The sequence below is a fragment of the Festucalex cinctus genome, chromosome 14 (genome assembly GCF_051991245.1).
Source record: "Festucalex cinctus isolate MCC-2025b chromosome 14, RoL_Fcin_1.0, whole genome shotgun sequence".
NCBI lineage: Eukaryota > Metazoa > Chordata > Actinopteri > Syngnathiformes > Syngnathidae > Festucalex > Festucalex cinctus.
The window spans coordinates 18,512,315-18,533,023 of NC_135424.1; the positions used below are offsets into that span (position 1 = coordinate 18,512,315).

The 20,709-nt window shown below is 38.0% G+C and overlaps 3 protein-coding genes across 6 annotated transcripts; 2 read left to right on the plus strand and 1 right to left on the minus strand.

The window, feature by feature from the left end:
* Nucleotides 1–587: 587 nt before the first annotated feature.
* Nucleotides 588–2,459, plus strand: LOC144000845 (dual specificity phosphatase 29-like). The gene is made up of 4 exons (XM_077494521.1): nt 588–642; nt 915–1,105; nt 1,196–1,419; nt 1,566–2,459. Exons 2-4 carry the CDS (start codon nt 927–929, stop codon nt 1,796–1,798), a joined length of 636 nt encoding a protein of 211 aa, XP_077350647.1. The 5' UTR covers nt 588–642; nt 915–926; the 3' UTR covers nt 1,799–2,459.
* Nucleotides 2,460–3,690: 1,231 nt separating this feature from the next.
* On the minus strand, nt 3,691–13,936 carry LOC144000842 (adenosine kinase-like). 3 transcript variants are annotated; one of them, XM_077494519.1, is made up of 12 exons: nt 13,731–13,936; nt 13,022–13,078; nt 12,246–12,320; nt 11,031–11,084; nt 9,412–9,490; nt 9,148–9,320; nt 8,951–9,059; nt 6,956–7,126; nt 4,644–4,679; nt 4,446–4,560; nt 4,276–4,362; nt 3,691–4,189 (listed from the first exon to the last, which is right to left on the minus strand). In XM_077494519.1, the coding sequence occupies exons 1-12, from the start codon at nt 13,823–13,825 to the stop codon at nt 4,065–4,067; spliced, it is 1,176 nt and encodes a 391-aa protein (XP_077350645.1). In that variant the 5' UTR covers nt 13,826–13,936; the 3' UTR covers nt 3,691–4,064. The 3 variants fall into 3 exon arrangements, with proteins under 3 accessions (XP_077350645.1, XP_077350644.1, XP_077350643.1); XM_077494518.1 differs by having other exon boundaries at nt 13,014–13,078; nt 13,731–13,879; XM_077494517.1 differs by lacking the exon at nt 13,022–13,078 and having other exon boundaries at nt 13,731–13,925.
* A 615-nt stretch (nt 13,937–14,551) lies between these two features.
* Nucleotides 14,552–20,550, plus strand: ap3m1 (adaptor related protein complex 3 subunit mu 1). Of its 2 annotated transcripts, none has more exons than XM_077494515.1 (9): nt 14,552–14,812; nt 15,159–15,436; nt 15,668–15,839; nt 15,912–16,049; nt 16,431–16,516; nt 17,446–17,579; nt 17,653–17,860; nt 19,585–19,729; nt 19,793–20,550. In XM_077494515.1, the coding sequence occupies exons 2-9, from the start codon at nt 15,164–15,166 to the stop codon at nt 19,891–19,893; spliced, it is 1,257 nt and encodes a 418-aa protein (XP_077350641.1). In that variant the 5' UTR covers nt 14,552–14,812; nt 15,159–15,163; the 3' UTR covers nt 19,894–20,550. The 2 variants fall into 2 exon arrangements, with proteins under 2 accessions (XP_077350641.1, XP_077350642.1); XM_077494516.1 differs by lacking the exon at nt 14,552–14,812 and adding an exon at nt 14,821–14,980.
* The last annotated feature ends 159 nt before the right edge of the window (nt 20,551–20,709 follow it).

Below are 20,709 nucleotides of genomic sequence, written 5' to 3' on the forward strand. Positions count from 1 at the left end.
ACAATTCCCATCCCCAACCCATTTTAACCTGTTTGTTCTCTTTTTGCCATTTGAGTTCCAGTTTGTGTTCACTGTTCAGCCCTGCTATAGGCTATGAGATTTAGTACAGTAACTTAACAAATACTTTATTTTGAATTAGGCGGTCATATTAACAATTCAAACAAACAAACAAACAAACAAAAAAACAAACAAAAAAACAAACACAAGAACCAATCATTCAAGTTAACTAACTGTAGTCTGTGATCATTTTTGGACAATAAACTTTTTGTATGTTTGTCCACTATGCTTTGGGTGTTCAATTGTATATTATTTCTACAAATAGGTCTCAATGTGCTGTCATGTGACCTCACACACCTGTTTGGACACGTGAGATTCTTAAAATGACATTTTGCGTGCCTTGGACTCTTACTATTTCCTGCACAGCATAACAGTGACCGCTGTCATTCTGTACATGAATTGTCACAAGGTTTTAAATAAGCAAATGTTTGCGTGTCACGCTGATGTGGTGTCATGGCAGGCTACGGCCTAAAAATATCATGTCAAACACAGAGAGAGCAGTTAACATGTGTCATTATGCCAAATGTGAAGGAACACAAGTCCTGCTTGGAGACAAATCACAAAATTCAGACAACTATATGACTGGTAAGTGATACATATTTCCATATTCAGCTTCACACACTTTAGCTAACGATCAACCATATGTAATACATTTTATGACGTATGAATGCGTTGAATATTTTTGGGATCTTGAAGTAATCCTGCGGATGAAATGCTGTCACGAGACGTAAATGGCTCACAGGCCGTACATTTGGGAAAGATTACTGTATAATGCTCAAGCTTAAATGACATCATAGATAATAGTTAACAGGTTTTATCAAGAAGTCTATCATACATGTTTACATTTTTGTATTTAGTGTGGTAGAACCATGTCCTCCTGTGCGGTGAAATCAAGAGGAAAGAACCCCTACACAGCTGTTCAAGTGGACCCAGACAGCGATTACATCACACCAGGTACTCTAGACTTGGAGCAGCTTTTCTGGACTGGCACCAGCGTTCAATATGCACACTTCAACCAAGTCTGGCCCAATATCTTCATCGGGGATGAGTAAGTAAACACACACAAACTAAAAAACAAAACAAAACATAACTATAATTAATTTCTAAAAATGAAGTGGCATGTGTTGTTTGGGAAAAGGAAGACGGCTCTGGAGCGACCTGGTTTGAAGGAACTGGGTATCACGCACGTGTTGAATGCTGCAGAGGGGAAGTACAACAATGTGCTGACTGGTGCAGGTTACTACGCAGACACGGGCATCCATTATTTTGGGGTGCAGGCTGACGACAAACCCACATTTGACATCTCGCAGTTCTTCTGCCCGGCGACACAGTTCATTAGCGAAGCTCTGAGACAACCACTGAGTAAGTCAAGGGTGGTACTTGGTGTAAAAAGTTCAAGAACCACCAAATTAAGCAAACACGATAAACACACCATTAAGGAACAAACCCAAGCAAAACCTAGATTCAACATCTTGTCTCCATTCTCGTCATCTTTCGACTTGTTCCAGATAAGGTGTTGGTGCACTGCGTGATGGGTCGCAGCAGGTCAGCTTCACTGGTCTTGGCCTACCTGATGATGGAGAAAGGCTTAACCGTGGTGGACGCCATCGAGCACGTGCGACAAAGCCGTTGCGTCCTGCCCAACCACGGTTTCCTCAAGCAGCTCAGAGCTCTTGACATCACACTGCAAGAGGAGAAGCTGAGACTAAAACGACAAAAGATGCAAGATGAAGAATCATGATTGGGATCACATTGCTAAAGGGGGTTGGCGGGGGTGAGGCACTAAATGTAATACCTCATCTTTGAACACCTAACTTTCTTGTGTTAGTTAATCTATATGTGCTTAAATGTTAACAAATCAACATTGGAGTAATGGGAGTCATGTTACGGGCTATTCTTGAAAATGTTGAGTATTTATTTTCCCTCGTTTTCCACTGGGGGTTAGATTCCAAAAATGACATACATGACATATGTGAAGTAGTTAGATTTATGTTTTACATTTATTATAAATGTTTTAAAGCTCTAAAACCCCTCACCACACAGTTTATACTTTTCTCATCGAGGCATTTACATTTTTTCACATTTTTATAATTTAAACATTGTCAATTTGCAAACCTTCCTAAATTTTATAAAATAGGTACATTACTGTAAAAAAAAAAAAGAAAAAAAAAAGAAAAAAAAAGCCTTCAAAATTGCACACATACACACACACAAAAAAAATCTGTGAACCGCGTTAGTGGGAAAACTGTATGAGAAGAAAAATAAGTATGCTGATGTAATTTCATTTTGTTTTAATCTGAAATTATTTTATGAAGAAAAACAAAAATAAAATAAAAGATTACTTGCCAAAATATATAAATTACATCCGTTTTTAAATCTGAGGATCAGGGGGAGTAACAGAAGGCTTTACACAGCATAAAAAAATAAAATAAAATACACTTGTATATTTGCAGTCCAACCAAAATTGGTTCTAATTGTATTTTTGTTGTTCTTGGATAAATAGCAAAAAAAAATAAAAAAATAATAATAATAATAAAAAAAACACATCTTGACATGCACGTTTTGTTGTTTTTTTGCGGATCCCAATGGAGCGCAAATACAGTACTGCACTGCAGTTGTGTTATTTAAATATTTTATCTCAAAAAATTTAAAATTTAAGGCTTTGTTTGTTATTGTTCGTATAAAACAAAGCAAATAACTTCAGTTACTTTAATTTCAGCTATTTTAAAAATATAAATTGATTTGTAGTTTCAGTAGTAATTGAGAAATCTGGGGCAAGTACAAACTAAAAGAAGCTTAAAAAAAAAAAAAAAAAAAAAAAAAAGTTCACATGAGCTGATATTAAAAGCCCAGCATATGAGGTTAAGACTGCAATGAGTACTGTGTAGTAATGAATAGATATTTAAAAATAAATCCAACATAAAATGTCTTAAATGCATCTTAATTACATTTTTAACTGTTTGAAATGCTGTTGGCAAGCAAATGTTAACATAAGAAAAAAAAGGGGGGGGCGGGGGGGTTCCAACACCACTGATTTTTTTGTTTTCATTTTATTAGTCCATGTTAGACATTAAAGTCTGGCAACAACCAGACAAAAGGGTCACTTGAGGCCTTTTGCTGTTTGAGTACATGTTGAGGAATATGAATGGGATTTTAAATCCAAGATTTAAAAGCAATCATTCTAAAAGGAAGAAAACATTGTGTATCATCATCAAATAATTGTCATAACTGTATTCAAGTATTGATTAATCCAAATCAAACACTGAAGAGGAAAAACAAAATCTTATGACAATGTGATAAACATGCATTTGTGTGAAATTGAACAAAGGTGAGCGTTGAGGTACTTGGAAAATGGGTGAAAAAAAATTACACCATTAGAACGGCTACTCGCATAATGCCCTCAATTATCCTTTGATTGTTGGTCTTACTTTGCAACAGGACAAGCGATGTGCACTATTACTTTGAATATTGATGACAAAAGCAGCTTCAAGTATTTAACCTTTAACAAATAAAAGGCACTCATTATTTGCACAATGTTGAACATCACAGTTGCATTTCCTATGGCCAGTGGCTTTGATGCTTATAATTTGTGCTTTTTAAATGACAAACTTTAGTAAATCACACACAAATAAATCCCTTACAATTATTTTAATAAGGAAAAAAAAATCAGTTTAGTGCAGAGTCCTGAAGTTGACACTGATGTTTTGAGTTCTCATGTCAAAATGTGGTCCTGTGGTCATATACCTGATTTTGGCCACAATTATAATTCGATTTGCTGAGCTTGCATTTTACAAATCCCTATTAATAGTTCTTGCAACTCCAACAAACAAAATACAGAAGACACGCTCATGTGAGGTGGCACAAAGCTGACAATTAAAAAATAAAATCAGATGGCATGTTAAAAAATATATATCTAAATGGGAGGGAGCACTGTCATAAAAATATTCTAGGTGACATTTTGTGTCAAATGATGATTTTTGGGGACACGGAACAACAATAAAAATACATCAAACAAAGTCCGGCTTTTCAGGGAACGTGCAGCCCGATCTTCTAATGATGACACTGGCAGCGTAGTGAGCTGCTCTCACGCATTGGTCCAGCGCTTTTTCTCGGACCAGCCCAGACAGGAAACCTGCGCAACGGAAGGAAATCTTTTTCAAACTGGGGAAACCAACTGAACCGTAACAAATCAGAGCAGCAATCATTGCAAGCTCTCACCTCCTACAAAGGCGTCACCAGCACCGTTTGTGTCCACAAGGTCTTTGGGATCGATTGGCATCACGGAGAAGGTCTCGATTTTGTCACCTGAACATAAAGAAGGGGGAAAGAATGACACTTCAAACACAGACCGATTTTATTTCAGGAGGGAAAAGGAATAGAAATCTTACTGAGAGCCATCACAGTTTCATCCTTCCCCTGAGTCAAGACAACAATCCTTTGTCTCTTGCTGTTGACTTTGGGCAGAGCCTGCATTTTCTTGGCAATCTCCTTGATGTCTTTGGTCTACCGAGACGTGACAGCAAGACACACGTTTAGACAAAATGCATGGAAGTGCAGCAGAGATAACAGGAGAGACACTGAATTACCTGAAAACCTTGTTCTTTAGCAAATGCGGCTGCCTCCTGGTGGACAGAATCAACAGAAACATCACGGATTAGTGAATCTTTGTTTTATACCAGGGGAGGGAAAGTAAAAAGATAAATAAATAATGTTTACAGTTTAAACCCTATTACCTCCAACAAGGATAAGAACCACTTGTTTAATAGTATAAACAGAAAAAAAAACTTGCTTGAAGATATTAGATATTAATTTGAATCACTTAACCAACATTTTGTTGCATAACCACAGTTTCTGAGAACTGTTATGCATAGTTATGTTAAAGTGTTAAAAAAATAAATAATAATAATAATAATAATAATAATATTTTACTTTAAAACTCTGAAATTTTAAGTACATTTTACAAGGAGAGTTTTTAGTACATACAAAAATAAACAAATGTTTCTCGGACAGCACCTCCCAGTTCTGAGGACTCCGGTTCGAGTCCAGGCTCCGGCCTTCCTGAGTGGAGTTTGCATGTTCTCCCCGTGCCCGCGTGGGTCTTCTCCGGGTACTCCGGTCTCCTCCCACATTCCAAAGACATGCATGGCAGGTTAATTGGGTGCTCCGAATTGTCCCTAGGTGTGCTTGTGAGTGTGGATGGTTGTTCGCCTCTGTGTGCCCTGCGATTGGCTGGCAACCAGTCCAGGGTGTCCCCCGCCTACTGCCCAGAGCCAGCTGAGATAGGCGCCAGCACCCCCCACGACCCTTGGAGGAATAAGCGGTCAAGAAAATGGATGGATGGATGGATGGGTTTCTTGGACAAGAAACAATTATTTATTTATTTTTTCACCCATGTCACTTTAGGGGCTCTGTAAGTACATTTTATCAGCTTATTAACTCATTTGCTCCCAATAACGTGTAAATATGTTTTTTTTAATATTCTAAGTGTCCCAAAGACGTATTTATACGTTTTTTTTGTTTTTTTCATGCTGGAGCATACAGAAGGCTTTGATGCAGCCTCTCAACTGCAAAGAACAGTTGCAGAAATGGTAGTTATTACACAAACGGCCAGCAGGTGGGAGCAGAGCAAAGGAGATCAACCAGGGCCATCTAGAAAAAAAGCTCAATTACTTACAATTTTAAATAGATTTGTGAAAACTGATGAAACTTAGCTCTCTTCTAATGCTAATTGCTGCAAAACGGAAACAGATAGAAACATACTTTTTTTTTTTCCTGATGAAAGAAGAGACTTTAATCTTTATTTTGGTAGGTTCCATGCTTTTATAGTAAAAGAACACAATATTCTGTGGGCCTTGCAATATCAGTCAAAATCCAGTAAAACAGCCGGGAGCGAACGGGACTGCTTCTGTGAAAATGGCTGGGAGTGAATGAGTAAAAAATAAATAAATAATAATAATAATAATAATAATAATAATAATAATAATAATAACAAAGCTACTCAATAGTTGAGGAACGAACCCACAACCTTCAGGTTGAGAGACAGCCACGAGTATCACCTGAGCCATGCCGTTCCTGCTGTGTGATAATTTATTGATGGTGTCAGCCGGAATCCTTATATCTCCAAGATCCATTTTTGGTCTCATTTTGGACACATCAGCAATGCAGTATAGTGGCAACGAGCAAGAGTGGCATGGCTCAGGTGGTAGGTAGAGTGTTTGCATACCAAGCTGAAGGTCATGAGTTTGTTCCTCACCACTTGAATAACTTTTTTTTTTTTTTAATAAACAGGTAAAATGTACTCATAACTCTCCTTGTAAAAGTTACTTTGAATTTCTAAGTAAAAATCCTTTACTAGTTTTTTTTGTGTTTTTGTTGTTGTTGTTTTTTACACAGTGTACACATTCTGGCACCTGTGAACTGCTATCCAGTCCAAGATGATTAGACAACATTTTACAGTTACTCTGGTAATCTTTAAGACTTCACTTAGGTAAACGTTTGGCAAGACGCTCCTGCAAAGTCCAGTTGCCAAAAAAAGATAAAAGAAAAAAGTTCTCAAGAGGCGACAATTTACCAAAAGGACACATTGGCTTGCCTAAAAGAGAAATGGAGCAATTTTGTGGACTGATGAAAGCAAGATTGCTCTTTTGGGGACTAAAAGAGGCTGCAGACAGTTTGTCAGAAGGAAAGTACCCTTTGATCATGATATGGGGAGGCTTCACTTTCTGTAGTGGTGGGACTATTTATGGCTTACCGTGGATCAGTTGGAATACATCAGAATATTTGAAGAGGTAACGTTGCATCATGTTGAACACCAGAATACAATCCTAATCACTCCATTTTGCTCTTATTTTGAACACAAGTGCACATACAATAAATACTTATCAGAAAGCTACCTTACCGTCTCATTGCCGAAGAGCACGTCCACATAGGGCAAGAGCTGCGTGAGGTGGTCCTTGAAGAACTGACAGATGAAGGGTGCGGACAGGTTGAGGCAGAACAGTTTGTTATTCTCTGATGCGTGCTTGGCCACTTTCAGCATGGACTCCAAAGACACTGTGACAAAGAAACCCTGGAAGGGAACATCATCAACAGCTGCATCAATACATGTGGAAACACATAGTACAGCTGTGGAAAAATACATATTATGCATCCACAAGCAAATATTTTAATTACATTAGATTAATAACCGATACTACACGATTAATCAGTGTTTCTCAACCTTTGAACTTAGGGACGTAGTTACCATTAGAAAAGTCTCACACCAGTAAACAAAAAGTATGTATACAGAAATAATGATCTCATCTCTATAACAAATTTGATAATAATATAAGTTGATAATATGATAGCAGGAAGGCTTGACTTATTTTGTTCCATGAAAAGCAACGGCTGGTAACCTTGCTCTTGCAGGATGAATTCTCGTGGTATTTGTGAGTTCACAAACTCCGGAGAATAAGCGAAGTGCGCATCTCGAATTCAAGGTGCATTGTGGGTAGGCAAAACTACCAAACGGTCATTGAAAATGAATTGGATCCAATGGAATCGGCTCTGAAAGAAATGTTTCAACTGCTGGAAAGTTGCTGTTTTTATTAGCATGCATAGCATGTGGTTTACTGACATCAGGTAAGTTGACTTGCAAGCTTTAAAGTGTACAGTTACGCAAAGATTGTCACCACTCTAATCTCCGCCATTTAAATTGATAAGGTAGTTGGTAGCCTTGTTTTTTCCCTCGCGCATGCGCAAACTTAATGCGCACTTCGCTTATACATCTTGTACCGCTCCCGAAGAGATAACCACCATTCCGAACCACTGGTGGTTTGGACCAATCACATTGTGTTTGGGGGCGGGATATGCAACTGTGATGAAACCAGGAAGCCAGGGCTAACAAACAAACCCAACATGGACGAATGGACGCTACAATTAATTCTGTTCTCTCGCAGAATTACTCACAGTTTCCTTGTTGAATGTTGAACAGCGAGAGGCACTTCGTGCATTTTTAGCTGGTAAGATGTTCGTGCTTTTCCCCCCTTCGACAAGAACGAAAACGAAATTTTCACCCGTGGCCGTGATTGGTTAAAACAAACGTGTAGAATGTCGCATCGTCGAATCAGCTCCAATTATTGTACAGAATGTCCCGTCTTTTCCCAATGAAATTATTGTAGAGAGGTACCATCTGGCTATCGCCAGGTTAAACGGCTGGGAAAGTTAAATAAAACTTCTGCCATCTAGTGGAAGAGCATATAATTGTCCCGTCTGTGGCAATCAGTCACTCATTCACAGATTAAATTATTTGTAATAAATAAATTATAGTAGTTGGGAAACACTGCCATAAACAATGCTTGTCCAAATACAGGTCACTGGTCCGTTTTGATTGGGTGAAATATGGTGAAACAGGGATTCTCATTTTAGTGGTGCACAGGCTCCCTCGAGTGGTACTTAAAAATCACTGCCCAAGTTCAGTTGTGTTGTGTTTTTAAAACTCTTTGACAGCCACATGTTATAACAACAAAACAAAAAAAATCCACAGTGCCAGCTGCTTTTGAGCATTTTAACTCATCTTTCAAGGCAAAAAGAATATTGTTTGCGTTTACTACATATACAATGTGGCTACTAAATGAATGATCGCATTCCATTCATCGGAATTTTACTAATCATTATTAAACGTCTTTGGCAGTCAAAGAGTTAACTTTTTAATACAATAAACACATTTGAAGTTAATATTTAAGTACAGTTTGTTTAAAACTTTGATTTAGATTATTTTTTTAAATGATAACTTATTTGAAATTAATCCATGTTGCCTTTTGTGTCCGACATTTGTTTATATGTACAGTGAATACTCTAATGTTCACCTTGAAGTTTCAAGGTGTACAAGTGACATTCACAGCTCAGTACTCACGGCAATATAATAAACTTTAGCGCTTTCCACCAACTTCCAATTTTCTTCAAGGTCCAGATGTTTCTCCTTTTTATAACAGTTAGCAGCAGCCAGGTTAGCCACCAGAGACCTTAAAGAAAGGGAAAACACCAGAGATAAACAAATCATGGGCTGTATATTTCAAATAAACAAAACCACCGTACATGTGCGGACCTTACCGATTGGCTCCAGTGATGCACGCTGCACACGAGCCCGTGGGCTCCTGGTCTTGCTCGTAATAGTGAGCATCAATATGGGCCTCCTCCGCCTTCTTCTTCAGGATCTCCCCGAACTTGTCTTTGCCGATGCATCCGAAGAAGGTGCCCACGTTGTGAGGCTCCTGGATCATCCACTGCACACAGTGACCGCACAAATTACCACTCCACGTTAAATGAAGGACTGAATCACTGCCGTGATGTCACAGGACGACACAGACGACTAACCTGGGCGATCTTTATGGAGTTCTGTGTGGCTCCTCCAGCGTGGTATTCCGCTTTGAACTTGTTGACTAGCTCGTCAAACCTGGATGGGGTGTTTAAAAAAAAAAAAAAAAAAAAAAGTAAGACCTATGTCACACTTGATTAAAGGGGGAAATAAACCTTAAACATTTCTTGACAATAATATGTTATGTGACATTCTGATGAACATATTTGTGGAATGTGAGTTATGCAGCAAAATCCAGCCGTTTTTAATCCATCTTGGGGCGGCCATTTTGCCACTGGCTGTCGACTGAAGATGACATCAGTTGCTCAGAAAACGACCAATCACAGCTCCCCTGTTATCTGAAGCTGAGCTGTGATTGGTTGTTACCCGAGACCTAAGCAACTGTGATGTCATTTTCACTCGACAGCAAGTGGCGAAATGGATTTTGTTGCTTAAAACATATTCCACTAATGCAATATTATCTAAAAATACTGTATTCAGACATGTGGGGCTGCATAGAACATACCATATTCAATATATTTTTTTTACATCCCCTTTTCACAAACCTGTGATTGAAAGCAGTTTTCAGAATCACGCTTAAATATCCTAAAACTCCTAATGTGCTTAAGTAGTGCGAATGGCCTCCACATAACTGTATGCACTCCCTACAACGTATGGGCATGGTCTGTGATGGCTGGTCAGTGGTCATTCATTTCATGCAAACATACATAGTACTGTAGATGAATAACCCTCCAGTCAACTGCCAGTTCCAGAGAAGACAAGACGACCTCTAGTGGTAGAAGATATGGATCACAACAACCTACATCGATAGCCTACTGTCACTGAGAAACCTGTTCTGCAAGGGTTCAACGGGACTGTGGGTAGGACAACTGCTGTTATATTTTCTGAGACGGAACCAGATGGCGCAGTGTGGGCCTTTCTGACTATGATTGCTTACGGAACATGAGAAAAGATACAAATGGTTATCCTACAAGAGCCTACCAGTTCAGGGGTAGAAATTATTATTTAGACTCACGCATGTGTTGGATGGGATTAAATCAGAAGGTCCAGTACAACGCATCTAACTGATTGCGGGTTATTGTGACGATTCTGTGTAAAATGCAAAAGATGCTGTTTGTGTGTTTTTTTTTCCCAACAAATGTGTCTGCACTGCAATCACTTCCTGACCTCTTTTTCTGAGTCATCTTGCATAAGCACTGTCACATAGGTCATGCTTTTCATTTTGCATTTTGAACAACTCCCTATGGATATTTACAAAGTCTACCTAATGGATGAACAAGTGTATATCATGTGACTGTACGCCTCCTTGATGTATAACAGCGAGCTCGAGTCCACAACTTTATCTCCTGCTGTTTGCTTTGTGGCTCTTGTCTCACAGGAACTGGGAGGTGAAAAGTCCCGCTCTCCTATTGGCTCACACGCACTCTCGCTGTGCTAGATCTGCTGTCCTACTATTGCTGTTCTATAACCGAACGGAGTACATCGCAGGGCTGTTTTGACTGGCCTGCTCCAGCCTTGAGAGGAACCGTCAGAATGTACATGTAACAGCGAGGGACAAATATGTGACATCAAATGGTCAATATTCGACAAGAGGGGCTGTTAAGGGGGAGATACACACAGGGATTTGTGCTTGTCCTCAGCCAGGATCTGGTCATTTGGCTTCAGTGTGTATCTACAAATAGCACAAAAAAAGCACATTATTAACATTCATTCTGGAAAAAAAACAAAACAAAAAAAAACAAAACAAAAACTCATCCTCATACAAGTTTATCTTGACTTTAAACACAATAATGGTTCTGCCACTGTTTTAATCTAAAAAACGTTTTTAATCCATGAGGTACAGTTTCATTTTTTTTTTTTTTTTTAGGAGAGGCTGAATCAGATGCGTGTGCTTGGCTATTTTAAATCTAATCCCGGCGTTTACGCAAGGTTTCCTTGCAGGGTGGACTCTGAACTGGAAGCCTCATGAGCCCTTTGTCCTGGTCACTTCAGTGCAGCTTGGACACTATGAAAGGAAAGTCTGCCGATTATTGTGGAGGATACAGAGTTAATGAAATAAGTAAATAGAATGTCTGACTGGCGCCAACTGGTATTCGGAACTCAAATTGTTGCTTTATCTGCTTATTATAGAGGTTAAACAGAAAACAATACAGAAATGATTCATTAGTGTACATTTTGCGCTAGCTTGAATTTAATGTGGTGCATCCAAGACCATTAGAAACAAACTATTTTGACTGCTGTTGAATAGAGATAAGCTGTTTTTTTTTTGTTTTTGTTTTTTTTAAAAGGGCTGATACAAGCAGATACAAGCTGATATAAGCAGACATTCACTTTCACTAAAAGGGAAATTATTAGCATACAAGTTTTAAACCAAAACGTCAACTTTTAACTTATTGACTTATTATTATTATTATTATTATTATTAAGTAATAATAATTATTATTATTATGATTATTATTAATAATAAAATAATAAATAAATAATAATATTATTTAAAAATTCTAATGAGAAGTTTATCGCACTGCCAGGGTCATCATCATGTCTTAAAAATTTGAATAAAAGTTTTCTGAAATTTTAAGAATGTTTAAATGTTAACTTTTCACTTATATTTGTTTCAATTTCAAACAAAAAACAGAAGGTGCAGTTTAAAGCATCTCTTAAAGTTAACTGAAAGTTTAAATAAATACTTTCCTGAAGCTAATGCAATTTTAAATTGCTCTATTATCAACAGTCACATTTAAAAAATAAAATAAAAAATAAATTAAAAAAAAGGTTGATATTGATATTCGTCAATATGTTGAATATCAGCATCTATCCCCAACATTGAACTTACTTGTCCAAGAAGTCTTTGTCCACCACGGCGCAAATGTCCAGCAAGGGATTCCCCATCCCAAAGAGTGAATTAGGGCTGTAACGTAAGTGCAAAAAGAGGATTTAGCCATTGCATTCCTCGAAGTCACCAAGGAGCATCTTGAGATTAAACGTTGCAGCATCCTGCTTGTTTACGTTCTCCGAATCTGCTCGAGATAAGTCAGCAAGTGGCTCAGAAATGTCACTGTGGGCATACGCTAGCTTCATGTGACCACAAGCACATGATGACTATGGAAAAAATATGCACGGTAAAGGAGAAATGGTGCACAGCAATGACATTACTTGTAATTGTATAACAAGAGAGCCAAGTCAACCGTGTGTGTAAATGTTTCTCCACCAGGTCGACACTGCATGTGATTCCATTTGCAAAAGCACACCAGCTGTTTCCAGACCCTCAGGCCTTGTGTCAGTGAGTAACATCCACAAGTGCAGCATCGGCAAATGTCTGTCACGCAACTTTTTGCGTTTATAATCCACAAAATCTTGAAGTCCTGATTAGACAACCTCATTTCACATGCCTCCCTTTGGTAACTTAGCCTTTTTCTAAAACACAGAAGACTAAAGCTCGATTGTTAATTCCAAAGGCAATGCATGGGCCCCAGATGGATGCCACACCCTCACTATCTTGTCCGACAACACACATACATCTTCCCTCTATGCAAGTCAGATATCTGTGCAGCCAATTACTCAAGCTTGATTACATTGATCCTCTTTGCCACTGGAGACTTACCTCAATGCAGACATCGGTCTCTCTGTCTGTCTGTCTCTGTGGGTGCTAGACACCTGTTGAGTGAGCTAAATGAAAAAGGAGCAAAGAATTCCCAAACACATCAATTTCAGCACGATGTTCCCCCTGCAACCCCAGCTCCTCCTCCTCCTCCTAACTGGTTGACTGGTGGGCATCTAAAGGAGGAAGGGCCACAACAGCCGCTCTCCGCCTGGCTATTGGCTTGGTTCGCCTCAACACATCTCTTGTAAGACACTTCAGAAGATCGTGAGAGGCGTGCTGATAAGCGCTTCAAATGAGCTGGATTAGCCGTGAAGAATCGCATCGCGGTGCATTCAACTGCAAGCCGGGGGAAACTGGGTACCAAAACAGTGCCTTGTCGAGGCCACGTGACCGCCGTGCCACGCGTTGTGGTGAACCGTGGTGCGTTCAGGTGTCACCCCAACAAACCTGGCAACTGTACAGCAATTCACTGACGGGGGGGTGAACTATTTATTTCTACATACCGACGGTCACCTTGAACTGGCAATAACAACTCATAGGACAATTACATGGGGACGCTTAATACAACTAGGTTACACACAATCATTGACCTCCTTCTCTTCATTCAAATTTGTGTTTAAAAAAAAAAAAAAACTACTGCAAGCGAAGCTCACATTTAGAGTTCGTTTTAACGACTAAATATTAGCACACATTTCCCCACCCCAGGATTGTGATCACCTTAATTTCACAGGAGAGGTTTTGGCTACAGAGTCCGTCTTCTCTTTTGTAGAAATTTTAGGTTTCTTGGCTTTGGGTTCCTCAGAGGAGGCCATTATTGGTCAAGTAAGGCACGGGCACGTTGCGTTCACCTTTTTACCGGCTAGACAACATGCACGGATCCCGCTATTAAAATAAATTGATATATCACCCTGATTGTGGGCTCGCAGGATATTAAAGCGGCCGGACCAAGAATTCGCCACCAATCAAAAGCTGCATTTATAGACTTGTAGTACGTTGACTTGAGAAGCTTTATGTTATTATTATTATTATTATTATTATTATTATTATTATTATTATTATTATTATTATTATTAATATTATTATTATTATTATTATTAATATTATTGTTATTGTTATTATTATTATTCCTACGAGTTCTTAAGTTACAATTTTCTAACACTAAGATCACTGCTTCTCGACAACATTTGTTGTGTTTTACGGGTATTTGTAATTATAGAAGAGAGCGTTACATTTAATGAAGTAATTAACAGGAATGTATCGTAAAAAAGGGGAAAACGGGAAATTGCTAAAGCGCTATTTTGGATTATTATGCAATTTTTGCAATACCGAGTTTCGACACTTCCGTAGGTTAGCTATCTATATTTAAAAGAGTCAAAATTAATAATTTACCACCAAACATATAAATATACAATAACATTCATTTGGCGTAAAAATCTAGTTCGCGCTTGACATACTTATTATTCTGATCGCTACATTTTATGTAACAAAAATCCTGAAAGACGTGAATGAGGGTTAACACTAACATCTCCTTATGAGCAAAGTAGGGACAGCCGCCTTTAAATGTGCCTGACGGGAAAAAAAAAGCTTGACCGATAGCCTCGAAACTCCCTTAAATACTGATATCATTATTTTAGGGATTTAAAAACTATACATCCAATCGGATTTGTAGTTCCTTCAATTTGTTGCCATAAAATAGTGAATCAAGTCGTTTATGCGTTTCATTGGAGCAGGCATCTGCTAGGACTTTCCTGTCTGGTGGCAACATCATCACTGTTTATCGACCAAACTACAGTCAGCAGGTAAAAGTTAAAATATTACACCGAACGTTACTACTCATAAGCTTTTCTGTATATGCAATTTAGCGATTCTTGTTAATGTTGTACATTGTTGTAGATCGTATAAATATATATATTCCGGAATCTATAAACTAAGTTCAGGAACTGGTCGGAGTAAACTCGATTGACTGAGTGAGTTGTTCAGATTTGGCACAATATGAGACTTCTTTATGACACCATCACTTTTGAATTTAAATGGAAACAAAGAATTATAATTTCGTATGACTATGAATGCTTTAAAAGTATTGACGCGCGCTTGTTACCTTGCTTTGTTGACATCAAAACAACAACAATCACCTTATTGTTTCAGCTGAGATGATCCACAGTTTGTTTCTAATCAATTTCACGGGAGACATCTTCCTGGAGAAACACTGGAAGAGCGTCATCAACCGGAGCGTGTGCGACTACTTCTTCGAAGCCAAGGAGAAGGCCCTGGAACCCGAGAATGTGCCTCCCATCCTGCAAACCCCGCACCACTATCTCATTAATATCTACAGAGGGAAGCTCTTCTTCCTCGCTGTCATCCAGACTGAAGTGCCTCCACTGTTTGTCATTGAATTCCTGCACAGGGTTGCAGACACTCTTCAAGTAAGTCACAACATAGGTGGGAAACCTACAGTTCAAATTTATTTGGGGTTAATTAGAGGCACTTTATATGGTGGCATCCCAATAATACATTTTTTCCATAAAATTGCATAAAATTAATGACAATTTTCTATTCTTGTAATTTCTCATTTTTATTTTGTGATCCTGATTTCCTGTAAAGTGTCAAATATCAACGATATCAACCAAACGCTCAAACTCCTTTGTATACAACAGGACTACTTTGGGGAATGCTCCGAAATCGTGATCAAAGACAACTTGGTGACGGTTTACGAGATCCTCGAAGAGATGCTTGACAACGGCTTTCCGCTGGCAACCGAGTCCAACGTCCTCAAGGAGATGATCAGGCCTCCCACCATCCTCCGAACGGTCGTCAATACTCTCACGGGTAAACAAATGGCTGACGTTTACTTATCTCAAAATGTGTGGAGTCCAAAACCTTTGTTGCGTTTCTCCTTAGGTGGGAGCAATCTTGGAGACACGCTCCCAACTGGTCAGTTGTCCAATATCCCCTGGAGGCGTGCTGGTGTTAAATACACCAATAATGAAGCATACTTTGATGTCATTGAGGAAATCGATGCCATTTTGGACAAATCAGGTTGGAAGATGCTCCCTACTGAGATCCACCATCTGTTTTCCCACTGAGAACTATTATATATTATGTAATTAACTTCAAAGTAGGGCGATTATTTTTTCAAGGTCCTTGTAGCACCCAATAACGTAATAATTTCCTGAAATTGTAATAAGGCTGGAAATGAAATTAAATTTGCACTTAACTTAGTGATTGACAGTCATTTTTTTGTTATAAGGGAAGAAAGTATTTTGCGTCACCCACTTGATTAGGATTTCTCTGTCACAAAGACTGTTACAGTTAAACAATGTCAGATTGTCTTCAAACTTTTATTAACTGTTTTTTTTTTAATATTGTTAATAAGTATAAACTGAACTTAATGCTATGTAAACTATGCTTTTTGTTCAGGTTCCACGGTGTTTGCAGAGATTCAAGGTGTGATTGAAGCCTGTGTCAGACTCACAGGGATGCCGGACCTCACGCTGTCCTTCATGGTGAGTGCTCAGTTTTGATTTCATTTCATTATTTCCAACATGAAACACTAATGCCACCTAGTGGCAGAAAATTACTTCAAGATATCTTTGACTCAATGTTTCACGCTCCTTTTAACTGTTTAGTATATCTTTATAACTTCAAATAACTTTATAAATTACTTACTTTATGTAGGAATAATTGTAAATAAGTTATCATACATTTGCTGCAATAAAGAACTGCTTCTGCTTGCAATGAAGACTGCTCTGCTTGCCAAAAAGAATTGCTTCTGCTTGCAGTGAAGAATGCTTTGCTCTGTTCCCACTCACATTCACATAGCCTGGCTATTGGAAGATGCAGAAGCTGAAGAACCACAACATCTAACACAGCAGAATGGTTCGAGCCAGTCTGCTGAGGTCGCCTGTTTTCTGTTAAGAAATGATTGCAAACTTGACCACACGTACTCAGCAATCTTCCACACACATGCACAACACATAGACAAACAAGTACACTGTGTTCCAACTATGCCTTGCATCTGCATTTTTAGGGTTGGAACACCCATGTAACTAGGGGCGTGGAAAAACAAATAAATAGCGAGGGTGAGGAGAGGAATCTTCAGAGAGTGCAGGAGTGAATTGTATCAGTCAGTTCCTCTCTGCTCGCGAGCCCTGAACTGAGTGTCTTCTCTCCTTTTTGTGTCGTGTTGAATAAATGTCAAACAGGTAACCCCGACACTGTAAAATTACCGAATCAATGAACTGATACATACAACCACCACAGTTTTATTTGGTAACCATATTTGTCCACTTTTATATTAAATAATAAGAGTATGAAAAACTTGCAAACAATATTTTATTGTGCATTTAGAACAGATATAGCATGATTAATCTTCGAGTTAGCTCTGGAAATCATGCAATTAATTACGAACCCTATTGTTGCTCTGTTCATACAGAATCCCCGCCTCCTGGACGACGTCAGCTTTCACCCGTGTGTGCGGTTCAAGCGTTGGGAGTCAGAGCGTGTCCTCTCGTTCATCCCGCCCGACGGCAACTTCACCCTCATGACTTATCACGTCAGCTCACAAAAGTAAGCGCAGACAATTCTGAATGTGCAGTTTTGTTTTTTCATGCAAAAAGGTTACTTTTTCCTACCACCTCAGTCTGGTGGCCATCCCGGTGTACGTGAAACAGAACATCAGTTTCATGGAGACGGGCTCCTGCGGTCGTCTGGACATCACAATCGGGCCCAAGCAGACGATGGGGAAGACGGTGGAGGGCTTGCTGGTCACCATTCACATGCCCAAAGCTGTGCTCAGTGCCAACCTTACTGCCACGCAGGGCAACTACACATACGACCTCGCCACCAAGGTGAATGCACACTCAGCACAGAAGATTCCATACTTTTGGGTCTTGCCTGTGAATCGGGGACTGAGGAGTTAATGTATTCTGCTAGGGCTGTGCAATTAATCGACAACCAATTATAATTTCAACTAGACAAAGTGCAATTTCTGGAGAAATTGTGTGGGAATGCTGAAAGCTGAATGCTACGATTTTGAATGCATGTGGAATGCTTATAAAGTAAATTGAGAGATAAATTAGGAAATTATGACCTCCTGATTACTGGGCAATGGACTTTACCAACTGTGACACCGAGCAGTATCAGACACCTGGTAATGATGATAAGTTAATGTATGGAAGTGGGCGTGGAAAGTGATATTTAAAAATAGTTAAGTCTGTCCCATTGAAAATGGAGAAAAGTTTATATTAAACATTAAATTGTGCAAATACTGTAAGTAATGTGGAATCAGACGATACGCCCCGTGAGGCGTGAATTTTTTAAGCTAGTTGAAATTTGAACAGTATGTAGTGGAAGTATTATGTGGGAGTTTTTATGCGGCAAAAAAGTGTGGAGAATAAAAATCACAATAACATGTGGGAATGCTTCAGCATTCCCACAATTATTACATTTAGCAATTACAAAATCAGCATAATCGTAAAAATGAATAAATAATAATAATAATAATAATAATAATAATAATAAATAAAAAAAGATTATTAATACTATTTTTTTGTGTTGTTCAAATCTATACATTTGCACCTTTTTATTTAATTTTAAAATAACTAATTTAATAAATTTTGTTTCACCCAAAAGTTGCATAATTATAGTGTTTCAAAGAATTGTATTTGTCTTAATATTTTTTTTCGTTTTTTAAATTTAAACATTTTCTTGTTTTGTACAAAAATAAAAAATAAATGATCGTTCTACTGTACCGTGCACAATCACATGCTGCACTCCAACATCAAGTTTTTGCCAACATAAATAAATAAATATATATTATCATAAATATTAATATTATTATAAATTCAGTTTGGTCCAAAAAGAGCTTACATAATTATAGTGTTTCTATTTTTTAAAATATTTTTAAATGTGCAACATTTTCTTGTTTTGTACCAAAAAATAAATGATCATCCTACTACACAGTGCACAAGCTGGACACCAACTTCAAGTTTTTGCCAACAGAAAAAAATTAATAAATATTATTATAAATATATATTATTATAAATTCAGTTTGGTCCAAAGGTAACTTACATAATTACAGTGTTTCTATTTTTGAATTGTTCTTAATATTTCTAAATGCTTAAACATTTTCTTGTTTTGTACCAAAAAAATAGTTTCAATAGTTGTGATTTCAATTATTGCCAAAATAATCATGATTATTATTTTTTCCATAATCAAGCAGCCCTATATTCTGCTTAGAAAAGTACAATGGATGCAGTCATTTGGCTGACATCATCACAATTTTATTTAACACAGTTTACAATTTTATTTTAAATACTCAGCATTTAACATAAAATGCCAGTAGAAGTATTTATTTTATTATTATTTTTTTTTTTACCATTTCCATGCATCAAATGAGTCACCAATCAGAAATCAAACATGAGGGAACTAATTTTTCCTCATCATTACCTTTATACTTTTCATCCGACTCATCTAAAAACATACATGTATTTCAAAACATTTGTATTTCCATCTATTCATTTACTGATAAGATGTTAATTGTAATACTAACATCATCCATCTGTGTTTGTAGATTTTGGTTTGGGACGTCGGGAAGCTGAACCCCCAGAAGCTTCCGAACCTGCGAGGCAGCCTGAGCGTGCAGTCGGGCGCTCCGAAACCCGAGGAGAACCCTTCGCTTAACATTGACATGAAGATTCAGCAAATGGCCATATCGGGTAATGCAATCAATGGGGGAATGTCACAATGTGACGGACGTTCTAACAATTTATTCTCTGCAGGTCTAAAGGTGAACCGTCTAGACATGTACGGGGAAAAGTACAAACCCTTTAAAGGGGTGAAATACCTCACCAAAGCTGGGAAATTCCAAGTGCGAACCTGACTCAATCACAACTCGACAGTCAACGCTCCAGGCCCGGCGCTCCAAATCTATCCAAACCTCAGCGTTATTAACACATTTTTGCATTCTAACAGTTATTTATTAAATACGTTTTATGGCATTACAGGCTCTGTATATAACAAGAAGCTTATGTTGTGTGGCCTCTGAAGGGAAGCCTTAATAATAATAACAGTAATAATATAAATCAGCCTTGTGACCAATTCCTCCAAATGTCGTTTTGCTGAAGGGAATATGTTGCTTTGTAAATGGGCACTGAGCCCATACAATCATTATTGAAATATTGCTTGCATATTGCCTTTCTGCGCATCATTTTTTTTTTCCACTTACATTGTGAAGACAACACAATTTTCTTTGCATACTTTGACTGTAATGTGGCCTTGTAAGGTGCTTCCTTCAGGACTTTATAACAAGATAAGCAACACAAGTGTATTATCTGATCACTATTATGTCAGGCTGCAGGGGAGCACCTACTTAGAAATATGCACAAACTTTATGTGTTATTGAACGCAACTTTCTATCGTAGCCTAGCATTTGCACAACTTTCTTTATGTAAAAAAAAAAAAAAAAAAAAGTCCATTGCTCTATAAGTATGAATTTCAGTGCACAAGAGATCTTATAAAATTCTTTTGACAGTATAAATTGTACTCTTCTTGTATGTGTGTGCTTCTTCCATGTTCCTTTTTTTGTGCTGTTTCCCAACATTTTCCTTAAGGTTTTGTTTTTTTTGTTTTGTTTTGGACTCACTAATGAAGCAGGAATCAGAATTTTGTAGCAATCAAAATTATACAAGTCATTTTA